Source organism: Eriocheir sinensis, chromosome 61, assembly GCF_024679095.1.
Source record: "Eriocheir sinensis breed Jianghai 21 chromosome 61, ASM2467909v1, whole genome shotgun sequence".
Taxonomy (NCBI): domain Eukaryota; kingdom Metazoa; phylum Arthropoda; class Malacostraca; order Decapoda; family Varunidae; genus Eriocheir; species Eriocheir sinensis.
Genome location: NC_066569.1, coordinates 7,135,137 through 7,155,136, shown reverse-complemented (window position 1 = coordinate 7,155,136; position 20,000 = coordinate 7,135,137). Strand labels below are relative to the sequence as shown.

The window sequence follows — 20,000 nt, the reverse complement described above, 5'->3', positions numbered from 1 at the left end:
CTTTTTATTTTATTTATTTATTCTCTGCTCCCTATTTCAATTTATTACATATCACTACATTTTTTTTTTCAGTGGCTTTTCTTTTTTTTGGCAACAATGGCTTATTCTGTTCGTCCCCTTCCTTTTTAATATTTCAGGCGTACTCAGCGGGGCTATAGTTCACCCCTTTTTCTTTTACTTATTTTCTGTTCCACATTTCAATCTATTAAATGTCACTCAGCTTTTTTGTTTTATTTTTGGGGGCAGCTGTGGTTTTTTAATTGACGCTGTTGTTGTTTTTCTTTTCTATTCATATCTCACTTATTATTTGTTTAAGCTCTTGCGTTGATCTTTTTCTTTTATTTCAGACTTATTTCGTTCTTTTTCATTTCATCCTTTGTTTATATTTCATCCTCATTCTTTTTTATAATATTTCCGTTCTCAGGGGATTTAACTTTCCATTTTTTTTTATATTCCTTGTTTCAGTCTATTAAATGTCACTTCCTATTATTTCCTTTTTTTGGGGGGGGAGGGGGACAACAGTGGTTTAATAATAGATACAGCTGTTGTTTTTTCTTTCTTTATTTTTATTCGTATCGCAGTAATCACTTTTGAGGCAGCATCGTGGAGTTGATCCCTATCCCATTTTTTCTTATATTTCAGGCGTTTATTTCATTTTTTTTCATTTCACTCTTTTTTAATATTTCATCCTCATTCTTTTCTTTAGCATTCTCAGGGGACTCAATTTATCATTTTTTTCTATTCCTTATTCCAATCTATTAATGTCACTTCCTATTATTTTTCCTTTTTTTCTGGCAGCAGTAGTTTAATAATATATACGGCTGTTGTTTTTTCTTTCATTTATATTCGTATCAAAGTAATATTTTTTGAGCCAAAGTCGTTGAGTTTATCCCCTTCCTTTTTTTTAATATCACTTGCGTTTACAAGGGGGACACTAACGTTTTTCTTTCCTATTCTTCCTTCAATATTTCAATCCTTTCAATGTAACTTTCTAATATTTTTCAGTGCAGTGGTTTATTTTTAGATGCTGCCGTTGTTGGTTTTTCATTTTCCATTTGCATCACAGTAATAATTTTTAAAGCAGAGTCGTAGTGTTCATCCCCCATCACTCTGCTTATACTTCAGGCGTTCTCATTTGGGCTTAATTTCGTTTTTTCCAGGTACGGTTTACTAAAAAGCTTGTTATTACGCAGCTCGGAGCCTCTCTTTGTATACAGGTGAAGGTTAGGCGCTATATTTAGAACCTGCGTGGAGAATAATTATGATGTAGATATTTTCAAGGTCAAAGTGGATAACATGATGATGATGATGATGATGATGATGATGATGATGATGATTCCCTGTTTTTTTCCTTTCCTTTGTTCTCTTCTTGTATTTTTCTTTCTTTCTTGTTTTCCTTTATCCCTTTTCCTCTATATTTTCTCCTCTATCACCTCTCTCTCTCTCTCTCTCTCTCTCTCTGCTTCTTCCCTTTGCATCCCTCTTTCCTTTCTTTTCCTTTTTTTTGTCTCTGTCAATTAATCTCTTTCTCTCCCTTTCATCGTCTTTCTTGTTCTTTCACTCTTTTCCTTTCAATTTATTTCTTTTCTGTTTCGATATTCTCTTTCGTTCCATTCTCTCTCTCTTCTCTCAAATCCTCTCTTCCCTTTAATCAATATCTACACTCGGTTTAGCTCTCCACTTAAAATACATTCCTTTTACTTTTTCAATTTCTCTTTTCTACTTCAACCTATGCCAGCAATTTCAGTTTTTCTCTTTACTTTCTCAATTTCAACTTTCCCTGTTATTTTTTTATCATTACTAGTTCGATCTATTTCTTCTCTTCCAATTTATTTCTTTGCTTTTTCAAATTTTCTCTCCCAAAGCATTTTTATGTGTACTTTTTTTATCAATTAATTTCTACATCTTCGGTTTTCTCTACACTCAATTTTTCTTTACTTCCAATTACAGTTTAACTCTTTTCTTTTTATTCATCTCCCATTTTCATTTGTTTTTTTCTTTCTTCGTCCTCCATCTCAATATCGCTCTTTACTATTTCAATTTATCTTTCTATTTTAATTTTCTCTCTCTACTCTCAACTTTTCCTTCCTTTCAATTCCAGCTAATCTCTACTCTTTTCATTTCTCTTCCATTTTCATTCGTTTCTTTCTTCCTCCTCCATTTCAACCTTTCTTTTTACTCTTTTTTCAATTTATCTTTTCATTTCCAGTTTATGTATCTACGAATATCTCAATTTTTCCTTCCTTCCAATCCGGTTAATCAATATTTTCTTCATTTCACTTCCATTTTCATTCGTTTCTTTCTTCCTCCTCCATTTCAACCTTTCTTTTTACTCTTTTTCAATTTATCTTTTCATTTCCAGTTTATGTCTCTACGTAGATCTCAGTTTTTTCTTCCTTCCAATCCAGTTAATCTAGACTTTTTTTTTCATTTCTCTCTTCATTTTCATTTTCTCTCCTTTTATTTCAATTTCTCTCTCTCTCTCTCTCTCTCTCTCTCTCTCTCTCTCTCTCTCTCTCTCTTCCGTTTTCACACGTTTCTTTTTTGGTCCTCTCTCCCTCCCTTGCATCCCTTTACCTCTTCTAATGCTGTCCCTTACCTTCCCTCTCTTCTCTCCTTCTCCCCTCCCCTTCTCCTCCCACTCACCTTGTTGCCTCACCGCCGCCGCTACCCTTCACAGCTTGTCCTTTTCTCCTTCCCTGACCGTGACCTTTCCTGACCTCACCCGCGAGCGAGAGAGAGAGAGAGAGAGAGAGAGAGAGAGAGAGAGAGAGAGAGAGAGAGAGAGAGAGAGAGAGAGAGCAAGGAACCACAGACGTAAAAATAGACACTTATAGATAGATAGATAGATAGAGACATATATAGATAAATAAATAGATAGACTTGCACACAGACAAAACAGAAAATATACAGACAGACAGACAGACAGACACAGGTAGAAAAAGACAGACAGATAGAAAAACAGAGAAGCAGTGAATGGACGAATACTAAAAGAAAATACATGAATAAATAAATAAATAAATAGAAATACGAATAAATAACAGATGAAGCACCACACTCGAAGCATCAAACCGCGAGTCGAAACCGTGTGAAGCAATTTTCGGGAACACCAATTCTGCATCATCATCATCATCATCATCATCATTCATGTCTCTCTCCTCGGATGGGTATGACCTTTTACGCACATACAGAGGTCATTGTGCTGGGTTTTTTTACGAGGGAGGAGGAGGAGGAGGAGGAGGAGGAGGAGGAGGAGGACATATGCGTGGGTGGAAATGAAAGCAATATATTAAAATGCTTTCGACTCTCTCTCTCTCTCTCTCTCTCTCTCTCTCTCTCTCTCTCTCTCTCTCTCTCTCTACTCTCTCTCTCTACTCTCTCTCTCTACTCTCTCTCTCTCTCTACTCTCTACAACTCCAATAAAGTCGATGGTATTAATGTTACTTTTACTACTAACACTATTTTCATTCCACCAACACCACCATCACCACCACCACCACCACCACCATCACCACCACCACCACCGTCACCTTTACCTGGCTCTTCCGACTTATTGATTGGAGGGAAACACACCTGTCGTCGTGCTGGCAACCCTAACGTGACTCACCTGGACAGAGAGAGAGAGAGAGAGAGAGAGAGAGAGAGAGAGAGAGAGAGAGAGAGAGAGAGAGAATACTACTACTACTACTACTACTACTACTACTACTACTACTACTAGAACTTGTATCCAAGAATAATTAAAGCATGTCATAATTTGTTTACCTTAAAATTAATAAAGAAAAAAAAACAAGTACCTGAAGGAAGAATGTTTTTTACGTCAGATTATTATTATTATTATTATTATTATTATTATTATTATTATTATTATAGACAGGCATAAAGGGGAAACATAAATATTAATAACACACATTATAGAGAATCATACACCGCAAAAGTTTATTCATTAATTTCTATCACAAATATCATCATCATCATCATCGTTACAGTTCGTGGTGGCAATAATCATAATAATAATAATAATAATAATAATAATAATAATAATAATAATAATACCAATAACAACAACAACAATACAATTACATAATATCGTTCCACATTTTTTTCCATTATTACACTTTACATAATCCTGCATCATCATCATCATCATCATCATCATCATCATTACAGGTCTAAGCCACTATCACAATAATTACAACGCCTCAAAGCACAAACAAATAATAATCACAGTAAAGAAACTCATAATAATCACGAGAAACAACGACATCATCCCAACAGTTACATCAGCTCCGTTCACACCTTTTAACTTCACTTTTAATTCTCTGTCTCTCGTACTAACTCAATATCGAGAGGTTCTATTTGTTCTCTCTCTCTCTCTCTCTCTCTCTCTCTCCCCGTCAACGTTATTCTTATATTAAAACGTCACTTCACTGAAACTCGAACGTCAAATATCAAACGGGGAGAAAAGGTTAAACACGGCGTGCCTTAATAATTCACACACACACACACACACACACACACACACACACACACACACACACACACACACTGAGGGGAGCAATTGGTTTGGTTGCGATGAAGAAGAGGGGATTGGAGGGGAGGGGAGGGGGGGGGGAATGGAGGCAGAGAGAGGTAGACTAGAGAGAGAGAGAAAGAGGAGAAAAAGAAAAGTAATTATGCAAGTTATCACCAGGCCTATTCTTTCCCCTTTCTCTCTCAACCCATACAGTTCTTCAGTCCCTTAAACACCTCCTTCCACACACACACACACACACACGCACACACTCACACCTTATTCTTATACCTGGCAGGACTTGGCTTACACGCACTCCCAGGTAAGGAGGAGAACGAAGCGGGGAAGGAACCGGAGGAGGAGAAGGAGGAGGACGAAGAGGAGGAGGAGAAGGAGAAGGAGGAGAAGCCCAAATCACCACCGCTGGGTAGTTCAAATATCACAGGGGGCAGCGAACACCCTTTAGGGGACTCCTGGACCACGTATATGACAAGAGGGCAACCCATACACACCGTCTTAGCTAGTCTGGAGGTGAGGTCGAGGGAGTACATGGTAAGGAGTATTCTGGAGTAGCACATTGGGCACTCCAGAGGGACGGGGTGGCTTGGGTAGCTGACAATGTAATAAAAGCCGTCTGCAGGAGGCTTGATAACATGAGGTTGATTCCTTTTTCTGCGTCTGTGGATAGGTGGCGTTAGTGTTGTTTGTGGGTTGTTTGTGTGTGTGTTTGTGGACGTTTTTGTGTTGTTTTCATATTCGTTGTTGTTGTTGTTTTCGTTGTAATGTTCACCCTCTTCGTATTTCTGTTTCTCTCTAGTTCTTCTCTCTCCCTCTTTTTTCCTTACCTCCCATGTTCGTTTTCTTAAGTTGTAGCTCATTCTTCTCTTTTCTTCTTCCTCCTCCTCCTCCTCCTCCTCCTCTTCCGTGTCCTTCTCGTCCTCCTCCTCCTTATATTCATCTACGTCTTCATCAGTTATTTCTTGTTCTTCGTCTTTCTCTTCTTCCTGTTCTTCTCCTTGTTCTTCTTCTTCCATGCTTCTATACACTTCCTTTCTTCGTAAACTGTACTCTACTGTTTCTCTTCTTCTCTTTCTTTCCTCCTCTTCCTTCTTCCTCCTCCAATTCCTCCTCCTCCTCAAGTTTACCCTCCTCCTCCTTTCTTTCTCCATCCTCTCTGCCGTGAAGAAATATCTCCCTCCCTTTTTTATTCTTCTTCTTCTTCCTCCTCCTCCTCCTCCTCCTCTTATCTTACACTCCCTCGAGGCAAGGTTCAGTGATCCTTCTTTTTCCTCCTCCTCCTCCTCCTCCTCCTCCTCCTCCTTCTCTTCCTCCCACTCTTTCTCCTCCTCTTCCTCTTCATCTGTTTCCTCTTTCACAGGTTTTATTTTCTCTTTACCTCTTAAAAGCCGGTTGAAATGCATCTCCTCCTCCTCCTCCTCCTCCTCCTCCTCCTCCTCCTTCTCCTCCTCCTCCTCCTCCTCTCCCGACTCAAATTTAACTTCCACGATCAGTGACTCATTAAGTTCAATATTCTCCTCGGCATCCAAAAAAAGACAAATTCCTTTTTTAAATACATCATCATCAAGCTCCTCTTTTTCTTCCTCTTCCTCTTCAGCCTCTTCTTTTTCCTCCTCCTCCTCCTCCTCCTCCTCCTCTACAGCCTTCTCTTCTAGCTTCCCCTCTTCTTCTCCTTCTTCTTCTTCTTCTTCTTCTTCTTCTTCTTCTTCTTCTTCTTCTTCTTCTTCTTCTGCTTCTTCTACTGCTACTTCCACCTTCTCCTCCTCTTCCTCCTCCTCCTCTTCTAGCTTCCCCTCTTCTTCTTCTTCTTCTTCTTCTTCTTCTTCTTCTTCTGCTGCTACTTCCTCCTCCTCCTCCTCTTCCTCCTGCTCTTCTTCTTCAGCCTCCTCTTCTTCTCCTTCTGCTTCTTCTTCTTCTACTTCTTCTTCTTCTACTTCTTCTGCTTCTTCTTCTTCTTCTTCTTCTTCTACTGCTGCCTCCTCCTCCTCCTCCTCCTCCTCCTCTTCTAGCTCCTCTTCTTCTCCTTCTGCTTCTTCTTCTTCTCCTTCTAATTCTTCTTTTTCCTCTGCTTCTTCTTCTTCTTCTTCTTCTTCTTTGTCTTCTTCTTCTGCTACTGGTTCTTCCTCCTTCTCCTCCTCTTCCTCCTCCTGCTCCTCTTCTTCCTCCACGACGTCTTCCTCCCACACTACTTGAGGTATTTCAGCCTCCTCCACCACAGTCTGAGGCACAAGAGGAGGAGGAGGAGGAGGAGGAGGAGGAGGAGGAGGAGGAGGAGGAGGAGGAGGAGGAGGAAAGAGAAGAGGAGGAGGAGGAGTGGTCAGTGGTGGAGGTGGAGGAGGTTGAGGAGAAGACAGATGAGGAGGAGATAAAGATGTAGGAGGTGACAAAAGAGGAGGAGGAGGAGGTGGAGGAGGTGGAGGTGGAGGAGGTGGAGGAGGAGGAGGAGAGGATATAGAATGTGGGACTCCGATGTCTTCTCCTTCATGATACCTCTTCCTCCTTCTTCCTTCCTCTCCCTCCTCCTCTTCCTCTTCTGTTCTCCTCCTCCTCCTCCTTATTTCCTCCTCCTCGTCTCCTCTAGTGTTCTCCTTTCTCCTCTTCTCTCTTCTATCCCTCGTGTTCCTTATCTTCCTTTCCTCCTCTTCAGTGGTTCTCCTCCTCCTTCTCCTCCTCCTCCTCCTCCTCCTCTCCTCCTCCTCCTCCTCCTCCACGTATCTCCTCACCTCCCTGAAAGCTGACCTCCACGGGGACTTATATCGAATGGAGATGAGTTGGTGGAGATACTGGGAGATAGTATCGGTCATCTCCCTTTTCCTTCTATCCTCCTCCTCCTCCTCTTTCTCCCTCTCCTCCTCCTTTTTCTGTTCCTTCTTCCTTTCCTCTTTATTTTCGTTTTCTTCCTCCTCCTCCTTCTCTTCCTTTGTTTTCATCTTTTTCCTTTCTCTCATCTCACCTGTTATCTTGCTTCTGTCCTCCTCCTCCTCCTCCTCTTTCTCCTCTTTCTTCTCCACTTCCATCTTTCTCTCCTTTTCCTCAAGTGGTATTTTTATTTTCTTCCCCTCTTCCTTCTTTCTCCAATATATTTTGTCAATTATCAGTCTCTTCTCCTCCTTCCCTTCCTCTTCTCCTTTTTCCTTTTCGCTCAGTTTTCTCCTTTGTTTGTAGTTCATTCTTAATCTCATATCCCTTTTGTCTTCGTATGTTCTCGTCTTTTCTTCGTTTTCTTCGTTTACGCCATTAATTTTTCTTTTTTCTTTATCTTTCTTTTCTTCCTTGTCTTTGCTACACTGTTTTGGAATTTCATTGTTCACACTTCTTCTCTTTTCTTCTTTTTCTTCATTTACGCCATTCATCTTTCTTTTTTCCTTATTTTCTTCCCTGTCTTTGCTACACTGTTTTGAAATTCCACTGTTCACACTTCTCGTTTTTTCTTGGTTTTCTTCGTTTACGCCATTCATCTTTCTTTTTTCCTTATTTTCTTCCCTGTCTTTGCTACACTGTTTTGGAATTTCACTGCTTATACTTCTCGTTTTTTCTTCGTTTTCTTCGTTTACGACATTCATCTTTCTTTTTTCTTTATTTTCTTCCCTGTCTTTGCTCCACTGTTTTGAAATTTCACTGGTCACACTTTTCCTTCTTTCCCTACTTTCTTTGTGTCCTTTCTTATCTCTCACGTTATCTCTCATTTCTTTCTCATTTCCCACTTTTCCTTCCCTCTTTTCTTTATCCTCTCTCATGGCGTCCACTCTACCTCCCTTTTCTATCTCCCTTTCTTTATTTCCTTTCCTTCCCTCCACTTCACTTCTATCTCCCTTCTCCTTTTCCATCTTCGTTTTCTTTCCTTCCTCCCTTTCTTTATCGTCTTTTCGCTTCACATCACCTTCCTTTTCTTCCTCCTTTTCCATTCTTCTTTTCTTTCTTTCCTTCCTCTCCTCGTATTCTGCATCATCTTTTCTTTTAATTTGTGTCTTTCTTTTCTCCTCGTTATCATGTTTTTCTTCTCCCCTTTCACTTCCTACGTTAATTTTCCTCGCGTCTGGATGATTCACTTTTGTTTTCTCCTTTTCTTCCTTCTCCTCGTGCTGTTTCTCTCCCCTCCCACTTTTCTCTCCTTCGTGTTCTCTCCCCTTTATCCTCCTCTCCCTTCTCCTTCTCTCCCTATTTCTTATTCTCCTTTTCAGAAAACTTGTCGGGTTCTCAGGCCATTCAAAATCACTGTGCAGACATTTTCTTCTCTTACTCTTTTTATACATATCCGATTCCCCTTCCATCCAGTCCTCCTCCTCCTCCTCCTCTTCTCTGTCTCTCCTCCTCTTCACCCCTCTCCTCCACCTATCCACCACTTGGGAAAACTCAGAACAGGAGTGGACATTTTTTCCACACCTTACACATCGAACTGGGCCGAAGAAGAGGTGGAGAGAGGAGGAAGGGAAGGAGGAGGAAGAGGAGGAGCAGGAGGAGGAGGAGGAAGAGGGTGGGGAGGATAAGGAGGAGGAGGTGGAGGTAGTCATTTGTTGAGTTCTTTCATTACAAACAAGACATGTGACTGTTTTGTGGTGTGGTGGTGGTGGTGGTGGTGGTCGAGGTGATGGTGGAGGTGGTGCCCTAGACCGTGATGGTTGTCGATGTGGTGGTGGTGGTGACTGTAGTGGTGATGGTGCTGTTGATGGTGGTGAAAAGTGGTAATGCAGTAGTGGTGGTGGTGATGAGGCTGGTGGTGGGAATGGTGGTGTGTAGCTCCGTGGTGATGACACTGGTGGTTGTGATGAGTGCGCAGCGTGTTTTGTTGAAGAAGGAGGTGGTTGTGACGATCGTCGGACCAGGGGGGCAAGAGGAGGAGGAGGAAGAGGAAGAGGAAGAAGAGGAGGAGGTGACTGAGAAGGAAGAGATGATGCAGGGAGTGGAGGAGGCGATGATGAACGTGGAAGGGAAATGGGATGATAATGATGGAGATAAGAGGAATGATGAAGAGGAAGAAGAGGAGGAGGATGTGGACGTGGGTGGTAGGTGGAAGAAGGAGGCGAGAAAGCGGAACTCGAAGACGAAGAAAATGAAGAAGTAGAAGTTGAAGAAGAAGCAGAGGAAGAGGAAAAACAAGGAGGAGGAAAATGAGGGAGGAAAGAGGGATGTGGAGGAGGAGGAAAAGAAGTGGAAGAGGTAAGTGGAGGACCGGATGGAAGAGGAAGTAGTGGAAGAGAAAAACGAGGAAGAGGAAGAAGAGGATGCGAATGCCGTCTTCCTGGGGTGTTGCGCTGAGTTGGTAATACTGGATGTGAGGGGGAAGTGACTGTATTGGTAACACTCTTTCTCTTACTCAGCGGCATGGCTAGGAGGAGGAGGAGGAGGCCGAGGAGGAGGAGGAGGAGGAGGAGGAGGAGGAGGTGACGATATAAAATTACAGAGACAGGATTTTCATAGATGTTTCTGCTTTAGTGTTTCATCAACGGCTTTGAGAGAAAAAAAAAGAGAGGAAAAGATAAAAGAAAGTAGAGAAAAGAGGAAAAGAAGGAAAGTAATGAGACAGGAGAAGGAAGAAAAGACAGCAGAAAGGAGAGAGGAAAAGAAGAAAAGAAATGAGATAGAAGGAGAAGGAGAAAAAGAATGCAGAAAAAAAAGAGGACGAAAAAGAGGAAGGAAAGGAATGAGAGAAGGAGAAGGAGGAAAAGAAAGCAGAAAAAAGAGGATGATTAAGAGGAAGGAAAGAAATGAGATTGAAGGAGGGAAGGAGGAAAAGATAATAGAGAGGAGAAGATGACGAAAAAGAAGAAGAAATGAAATAGAAAGAGAGAAGAAAGGCTAAAAGGAAAAATGATAAATAAAGAGATAAAGGAGAAGGAAAAAAGAATGCTAGAAAAAAAAGAGGACGAAAGAATGAGGAAGGAAAGGAATGAGAGAAGGAGAAGGTAAGGTAAAGAAAGCAGTAAAAGAGGATGATTAAGAGGAAGGAAAGGAAATGAGATTGAAGGAGGTGAAGGTAAGGTAAGATAAGGTAGAGGAGAAGAGGACGAAAAAGAAGAAGAAATGAAATAGAGAGAAGAAAGGCTAAAAGGAAAAATGATAAATAAAGAAAAAAATGAACTAAAAACAACAATGACTAGAAACTCGAAAGGACACAAGAATGAGAGAAAGATATCAAACAAAATGCGCAGGTAAGGTAAGGTAAGGTAAGGTAAGGTAAGGTAAGGAAAGGTAAGGTAAGGTAAGGTAAGGTAAGGTAAGGTAAGGTAAGGTAAGGTGAGGTAAGGTCAGGTAAGGTAAGGTAAGGTAAGGTAAGGACAGGTAAGGTAAGGTAAGGACAGGTAAGGTAAGGTAAGGTAAGGTAAGGTAAGGTAAGGTAAGGTAAGGTAAGGTAAGGAAAGGTAAGGTAAGGTAAGGTAAGGTAAGGTAAGGTAAGGTAAGGTAAGGTAAGGTAAGGTAAGGTAAGGTAAGGAAAGGTAAGGTAAGGTAAGGTAAGGTAAGGTAAGGTAAGGTAAGGTAAGGTAAGGTAAGGTAAGGTAAGGTAAGGTAAGGTAAGGTAAGGTAAGGTAAGGTAAGGTAAGGTAAGGTAAGGTAAGGTAAGGTAAGGTAAGGTAAGGTAAGGTAAGGTAAGGTAAGGTAAGGTAAGGTAAGGTAAGGTAAGGTAAGGTAAGGTAAGGAAAAGCAAAAAAAAAAAAAAAAAAGTTATCACACCAAGAACTGTTCCGGATAAGGGTAAGACGTCCGGTTAAGTACTCTTGAGTCCGGATAAGTGAGGCAAAGGACGGATGAGATTCTGGACGTACGATTACCACACCTCATCAGCAGTTATTCAGTTCGGTTAAAGCACTCCGGATAATGGTAACGGAATCCGGATAAACGAAGTAGTACCCTAAAAAGTGTCCGGATAATCGAAGTTCGCAGAGAAAATCCGTTTAATCGAGGCAATCCGGTTAAGCCACTCCGGATAATGGACGCAGAATCCGGATAAACGAAGTAGTACCCTAAAAAGTGTCCGGATAATCGAAGTTCGTAGAGGAAATCCGTTTAATCGAGGCACTCCGGTTAAGGCACTCCGGATAATAGCAACGCAGTCCTGGCAACTCAAGTCCGGATAACTGAAGTGGTACCCTCGAGTCCGGATAATCGAAATTCGTAGAAGGAATCCGTATAATCGAGACAATCCGGTTAAGGCACTCCGGATAATAGCAACGTAGTCCTGGCAACTCAGTCCGGATAACTGAAGTGGTACCCTCAAGTCCGGATAATCGAAATTCGTAGAAAGAATCCGTATAATCGAGACAATCCGGTTAAGGCACTCCGGATAATGGCGAGGGATTTCTGATAAGTCAATCCGGATAAATGAAGTGGTCCGGATAACTGAAATTCGATGAAAAATCCGTATAATCAAAGAAGTCCGGTAATATGAGTCCATAAAGCGGCCTTCCAGTAGCGACGGTCCGGATAGTCCAAGCAGAGTGAGTCCGGATATTGGAAGTCTTGGCGTGGAGGGGAGTCCGGATAGTTGAGCAGGTCCGGATAAGCGAAGGTGGTGTCCCAGGGCGGCTCCACTTCCTGCCTTTTAAGGGGGCTCGGGGTCGGGGGGGCACCATCCCTGCTCCACCCACGCACTCATGCCCTTCCTGGAAACAACAAGAACATGAGTCTGCGGCAGGTCAGTCAGGCTACACGGGGTAACTTCTGTAATCCTAGAACCACCTTTCCTCGGCACTAATTGTAATCAGATCTTCCCTCGGGGGTGTCTATCGTATGGCTGCTAATACTGTTCCACTCATCCACTTAACAAGAACATAAGGAAACGAGGAGGGTGCGTGGAAGAAGGAGGCATAAAAAATAATGAAAAGACAAGAAAATGAAGACGAAGGACAAGAAACAGAAGTGAACGAAGAAAAACGAAGAAGAAAACAAGGGAGAAAAGAGGTCAGTCAGCCCACACGGGATAACTTACGTAATCCTATAGTTCATCGACTCTAACTTGAGCCATGGTTTATAGATCTAGCGATGACCTGTGCATGGCGATCTGTCTCACTGTTAGTCTGTTAAAATCGATACACTATAGAAGCACCTTTCCTCGCTATTAATTATAATCACATCCTCTCTCGGGGGTGTCTATCGCACTGGCCTTCACCACCTGACTGCTAAGCCTATTCCATTCATCCACAAGAGGAGGGGACATGGAAGGAGGAATATGACGAAGCAAATGCATAAGATGAAAAAGAAGAAGCGGAGGCCGAAGGATGAGGTAACGAAGGGGTGATGTGGAAATGAAGGCATAAGAAGACGAAGAAAAGGAAGAAGACGAAGAAAAGGAAGAAGACGAAGACAAGGAAGAAGACGAAGACAAGGAAGAAGACGAAGACAAGGAAGAAGACGAAGAAAAGGAAGAAGACGAAGAAAAGGAAGAAGACGAAGACAAGGAAGAAGACGAAGACAAGGAAGAAGACGAAGACAAGGAAGAAGACGAAGAAAAGGAAGAAGACGAAGAAAAGGAAGAAGACGAAGACAAGGAAGAAGACGAAGACAAGGAAGAAGACGAAGACAAGGAAGAAGACGAAGAAAAGGAAGAAGACGAAGAAAAGGAAGAAGACGAAGACAAGGAAGAAGACGAAGACAAGGAAGAAGACGAAGACAAGGAAGAAGACGAAGACAAGGAAGAAGACGAAGACAAGGAAGAAGACGAAGAAAAGGAAGAAGACGAAGAAAAGGAAGAAGACGAAGACAAGGAAGAAGACGAAGAAAAGGAAGAAGACGAAGACAAGGAAGAAGACGAAGAAAAGGAAGAAGACGAAGAAAAGGAAGAAGACGAAGAAAAGGAAGAAGACGAAGACAAGGAAGAAGACGAAGAAAAGGAAGAAGACGAAGAAAAGGAAGAAGACGAAGACAAGGAAGAAGACGAAGAAAAGGAAGAAGACGAAGAAAAGGAAGAAGACGAAGAAAAGCAAGCAGATGAAAAAGAAGCAGAGGACGAAGAACAACAAGGAGGAAAATGAGGGAGCACAGAGGTCAGTAATTCTAAACGGGGCAACTTTTGTAATCCTAAAACCAACTATCTATCCACCAAACCTCCCTATTCAATGAGTTTTTTTTCCCTTGATGTCTCTCGTCTTGGCCTTCACCACTTGGCTGTCGTTTCCTTTCCTCCTTGTCGACTTTCATTCACTCTTCTCTATTTTCCTCCTTTATTCTTTCATATCTGTCCATTCCTTCCTTCCTCTCTCTCTCACTCTTCCTCCTCTCCTCCACGTCTGTCTATCCTCTCCACTTCTCCCTCTCTCCCCTCATCCACATCTGTCCCTTCTCTTTATCTTGAATCCGTTGCTACTTGTCTTCCTCTACCCGCTCCCTTGCCCCCAGAACCTCATTGGCATCACTCTTATGAATGCCCGTCATCTATCTATAATCCTCAGTCGCCTCCTTCCACCCTTCCGCTTTTTAGAGAGTCCAAACTTAGACTTTCAAGCCAATCCCTGTAGAGTGTTTCAAGCCATGAGGCACCTCCACTCCCCCTCCGCGCAAATTACGTCAAATCACTGTCCAATGAGTTATGAGGAGACCAGACCTGCACTGCATAATCGAGATGACTTCTGATCATTGCTAAATTTACCGTCGAGATAACTTTAGCTCGATATTTTAAGGCACTTCCGCTTCTCATATCAGCTATTTCCAAAGGTCAAAGAGGAGGTCAGTCGGGTTCTAATGAGTGTTTCTTTAGGTTCACGATACAGAAGAAGGGTCATAAAACTACTCCTTTCGCTCTCACGTCAGCTATTTCTAAAGGTCAAAGAGGGGGTCATTCGGGTTCTAATGAGTGTTTCTTTAGGTTCATGGTACAGAAGAAGGGTCAGACTACCACCAGGGTCATAAAACTACTCCTTTCGCTTCTCACATCAGCTGTTTCTAAAGGTCAAAGATGGGGTCAGTCGGGTTCTAATGAGTGTTTCTTTAGGTTCATGGTACAGAAGAAGGGTCAGACTACCACCAGGGTCATAGAGCTACTCCTTTCGCTCTCACGCTATTTCTAAAGGTCAAAGATGGGGTCAGTCGGGTTCTAATGAGTGTTTCTTTAGGTTCATGGTACAGAAGAAGGGTCAGACTACCACCAGGGTCATAAAACTACTCCTGGAAATGCCCACAGCTCCTACGAAAGCTTTGTCATATATGTGTTCTTGGGCGGCGAAATGTCTTATAATACCCAGACATTTCGTTGCCCAAGAACCCATATTTGACAAGGCTTTCGTAGGAGTTGTGGGCCTTTCCAGGAGTAGTTTTAAGACCCTGGTGGTAGTTTGACCCTTCTTCTGTACCGTGAACCTGAAGAAACACTTACTAGAACCCGAGTGACCCCCTCTTTGACCTTTAGAAATAGCAGATATGAGAAGCGTAAGGGCTGTATTACTAAACATATCGTCGCCCAAGATCCCATATTTGACAAGGCTTTCGTAGGAGTTGTGGGCCTTTCCAGGAGTAGTTTTAAGACCCTGGTGGTAGTTTGACCCTTCTTCTGTACCATGAACCTGAAGAAACACTTACTAGAACCCGAATGACCCCCTCTTTGACCTTTAGAAATAGCAGATGTGAGAAGCAAAAGTGTCTTGTAATACGAACATAGCCTTTCAACGTAACACCATATTTGCGCGGCTCCTAGAATAGATGCACTGATTCCCTGTACCTAACTCGGGGAAATGTGTTTAAATAGACACCATGAACACAGAACACTACACTTCCCGGCACGTGACTTGATCTGACACCTGACCGAGCAATCTTAGCAAGCGTAGCCTTAAGGAGAAATACGTATAGCTGATCCAGTAATGCCTACCTCCTCCTCCTCCTCCTCCTCGTCCTCGTCCTACATTTTTTGCTGCTTTTTTCCTACATCTTCTTAACCTTTTTCCCTCGAATCCTACCTTTTCCTCACCCATATCTCCTCCTACACTGGCAATAAAAACAATTTCTAGAATAAAAGATAACTGCAACTAATAATAGCATAAACCAACGGCAATTACAATCACAACTACTACTACTACTACTACTACTACTACTACTACTACTACTACTGCTACCACTTCACGCCACTAAACTATTCATATTCATGTGCTAACTATTCATGGTTGTGTCACGCGAGGAGGAGGAGGAGGAGGATTAGGAAGAGGAGGAGGGAATGAGAGGGAGTGTAAGATAATTTGTAGGAAGGAAGGTGAGGAGGAGGGAGAGGAGGAGGTGATGGAGAGAAAGATAACCTGTAAGAGGGGGGGGGGGGGCAGTGAGGGGAGAGGAAAAGGGAGGTGAGGGAGGGGAGATGGAGGTAGCCCGTGATGACTCGAACAGACAGACAGACAGACAGACAAAGGTAATAGCCCATCAGGTAAGACAACTTTATTAATACGACATTCGCCAGGTAAGGTAAGGAAATAGAGTGTGTGTGTGTGTTTGTGTGTGTGTGTGTGTGTGTGTGTGTGTGTGTGTGTGTGTGTGTGTGTGTGTGTGTGTGTGTGTGTGTGTGTGTGTGTGTGTGTGTGTGTGTGTTTCTGTTACGTGAGATGTGTCCCCAGGGTGCCATTCCTTATACAACACACAAGAAAGAGGACGAGCGGATAAGCACCACTTACATAACCACTCCGAGGAAACACTAACAGGGAAACACATAGCCGGAACACACAAACAAGACACCCATCGCCTCTTCCATATCCGGCCCCAGCCATCTCGTGCCATAAGCCCCGCCTACACATCCACTCCGAGGAAACACTAACAGGGAAACACATAGCCGGAACACACAAAAAAAGACACCCATCGCCTCTTCCATATCCGGCCCCAGCCATTTCGTGCCATAAGCCCCGCCCTCCTTTCTGAAGTCCTCCCAAGCTGACTCTGTAACTCTCCTTCGGTCTGCTCGGAAAAAGTGACCCAGATCATGAAACAATCTCCTTTGCTGGTGTTAGCGGTGACATGATGGCCAAGGGGAATACTTGAGGCGTTGCAAAGAGGAACGAAGAGAAAATGCTTTAGAGATAATAGAGACTGGCGGGCCTTTGTGTTGGACTAATGATGACTGATGATGATGGTTCTGCTACTACTACTACTACTACTACTACTACTACTACTACTACTACTACTGTTGGTCCTGCTATTGCTACTACTACTATTTTTGAACTAGCATTGGCAGCTTTTCACTACTAAAAAATTCTCTCTCTCTCTCTCTCTCTCTCTCTCTCTCTCTCTCTCTCTCTCTCTCTCTGCCAGGAATCACTCTTAATTCTCTCTTTTTCTTTCTTTCTTCCTTCTTTTCCTCAGAACTCAGAGCAATTGAAAAAGTTACCTGAGGAGAAAGGGGAAAAAAAAACAGCCTCAATTAACACCTTGCCCTTTGGACGTAGTAATAACCTAACTCGCCCTTGATATAACAGGCAGCTGGCAACCTCCCCTCTGTCACACCACACGTCTAAATAACCTCAGCATTTTCCTATAATCTACACCAGCTGGGAGTCGACGCCATATTCAGGGAGCTAAGATGCTGAATATAAACAGAATCCAATCGACTGGGTGTGGGGGACTGGGTGTGTGAGGGGGGTGGGGGGGGTGATGTGTGTGTGTGGGGGGGTGGGGAAGGTTGTGTGTAGGGGGGTGGGGGTGGAGCGGGTTGTGTGTGTGTGGGGGGGGAGGGGGGGGTTGATGTGTTTGTGTGTGTGTGTGTGTGTGGGAGGGTGGGGAGGGTTGTGTGTGTGTGTGTGTGTGTGTGTGTGTGTGTGTGTGTGTGTGTTTGCGAGGGAGGAGAAACTATACCAAAGGCGTTAAAAGTGTGAGCAGGGTATGTGTTCCGACAGACAGATAGATAGATAGAAAGAAAATTAGATACATAGATAGACAGTTAGACAGATAGATCGATAACCAGAGAGAGATAGAGAGATAGAGATGGAGAGACTAGTGAAATATCAGTCGATGGAAAACAGTTTGTGTGAGATAAAATAAAAATATGTATCCATGTGTCTGCAATTTCACCAGACGATGGAAACACGTATCGTCGACGCGAAAGAAATGTTGAAAATTGTTGAGTAATTTATATATTCATTAGTGGGTGTTGACTGTTGACCTTATTCCGGAGTTACCTCACCATATATAACAGTAAAAAGAAAAAGCTAATATACTGTTATGTCGATTAATATTAAACGTCCACCCAACAAGGCGCTCAAGAAACTAATATTTGCGTAAGTAAAATAAATAAATAAATAAATAAAAAAGGCAGAAGAAGAAAGAAAATATAGGTTAAAATGTAAATCCAATCTTCATATACACTACAAAAACGAATATTCGGGTACGTCGGTTAATTACTTACATTCTACAAAGGGATCGAAACGTTATTTTGCACTTAAGTTAATAATAAGAAAAAGAAAGAGAAAGGGTTAAAAAGTAAATGTACAAATCTTTATCTGAATTACAAAAACTGAAAACTATTATACTGTTACCTAGATGAAAAACTTAATCCTACAAAGCGCTGAAGACCTTAATATGAACGTTGGGGGAAAAAATGAAAAGAAAAGAGAAATAAAAAAAGGTTAAAATGTAAATGCAATCTTATATACATTAAAAAAAACTCTTATATTATTATGTAGATGCAAAACTTAATCCTACAAAGCGCTGAAGACCTTAATAATGAACGTTGGGGGAAAAAAATGAAAAGAAAAGAGAAATAAAAAAAGGTTAAAATGTAAATGCAATCTTATATACATTAAAAAAAAAACTCTTATATTATTAAGTAGATGAAAAACTTAATCCTACAAAGCGCTGAAGACCTTAACATGAACGTTAGAAAAAGAACAAAGAGATAGAAATGGAAAGTTAAAATGTATATAAATGCAATCTTTATATACATTCAAAAAAAACTTTTATACTGTTACGTAAATAAATAAATTAAATTCTACGAAGCGCTAAAGACCTTGCTATGCACTTCAGTAAAAAAAAAAAAAGGAAGGAAAAATGAAAAAGCAGAAATGAGAAAGTAAATAAATGTAAAATGTAGGCTTTATTTTTTTCGACGGCAATCCACACTTTATATTTATGTTTTTATCTGTTGAAATATTGCGCTGGTTATGAAATTAATTATATAATGCACGAGAGAGAGAGAGAGAGAGAGAGAGAGAGAGAGAGAGAGAGAGAGAGAGAGAGAGAGAGAGAGAGAGAGAGAGAGAGAGAGAGAGAGAGAGAGAGAGAGAGAGAGAGAGAGAGAGAGAGAGAGAGAGAGAGAGAGAGAGAGAGAGAGAGAGAGAGAGAGAGAGAGAGAGAGAGAGAGAGAGAGAGAGAGAGAGAGAGAGAGAGAGAGAGAGAGAGAGAGAGAGAGAGAGAGAGAGAGAGAGAGAGAGAGAGAGAATGTGTGTATAATCCCCAGTGTCTTACAACATTATTACTGCAGCTTTTAATTAATGAATGTTGTGTTACGTGGCATTAAAGAGAATATAAAAATGTACTCAGCACTTCTAAACATTTCGCGTCGACATAACATAATCTCTCTCTCTCTCTCTCTCTCTCTCTATCTCTATCTATATATTTACTATCGATCTATATATCTGAACGAGAGTAGTTAATCAATTAGTCTCTCACACTATTTCACATTCAACAACATCTTGCTCCTCTCTATCTCTCTGTCTATCTCTGTCTCTATTTCTCTCTCTAAATATCTAAACATGAATATTACTCTTTTTTTTTATTTCTCACGCCATTTCCAGAGACATCTTGCTATTCTGTCTATCTCTGTCTATCTTTATCAGACTATCTTGCTCAACGCATTTCCTGCTCTCACTTAATGCGCTTTACATAATCCCTAACCCACACACACACACACACACACACACACACACACACACACACACACGGCAATATTAAAGCAATGGGTGAATGTTATGTAAGTTAAGGTCTGAGTCACCGTTCCCACCACTCACCGCTAGAGATGTAATCGTCCCAGAGGAATCGTAATGGAGTGGAACAGAGGAGAAGCAGAAAAAGAGATGAGGATATATATAAGGAGAAAATTCAAGTGACCAACTATTTAACTGGAAACGAAAGTAACTATATATTGGGTAATTGATTGTTCGCTGGACTGACTAAGAGGCGAACAAACTGACTGACTGATTGACTGACTTATTGACTGACTGACTGACTTATTGGCTGACTGACTGACTGACTTATTAACTAATTGACTGCATGCCTGACTGATTGACTGATTGATTGACTGACTGACTGACTGATTAACAGGTTGACTGACTGACTGATTAACAGGTTGACTGACTGACTGATTAACAGGTTGACTGACTGCCTGCCTGACTGATTGACTGATTGATTGACTGACTGACTGACTGATTAACAGGTTGACTGACTGACTGACTGATTGACTGACATCCTGCCTGACTGATTAACTGATTGACTGACTGACTAATTGATTCACTGACTGACTAACTAAACAATTTCATCAATCTAACACACTATTACCTCTACTACAACATTGAGAGCT

At 41.7% G+C, this 20,000-nt stretch overlaps 1 protein-coding gene and 1 long non-coding RNA gene across 2 annotated transcripts in view; both read right to left on the bottom strand.

Moving 5' to 3' along the window:
* Window positions 1-3,869: 3,869 nt before the first annotated feature.
* LOC126986302 (trichohyalin-like) lies at window positions 3,870-10,319 on the bottom strand. The gene has a single exon (XM_050842281.1). The coding sequence runs from the start codon at window positions 9,850-9,852 to the stop codon at window positions 4,783-4,785; it is 5,070 nt and encodes a 1,689-aa protein (XP_050698238.1). The 5' UTR covers window positions 9,853-10,319; the 3' UTR covers window positions 3,870-4,782.
* Window positions 10,320-10,831: 512 nt separating this feature from the next.
* The window catches only part of LOC126986308 (uncharacterized), an 11,592-nt gene continuing 2,423 nt past the window's right edge, over window positions 10,832-20,000 (bottom strand). The window contains exon 2 of the long non-coding RNA XR_007739505.1: window positions 10,832-12,126. This is a non-coding gene — a long non-coding RNA (uncharacterized LOC126986308). The remainder of the gene's footprint in view (window positions 12,127-20,000) is intronic.

Coding starts and splice junctions, on each gene's coding strand:
- LOC126986302 (XM_050842281.1), bottom strand. CDS start 9,852: ATGCCGCTGAGTAAGAGAAAGAGTGTTACCAATACAGTCACTTCCCCC.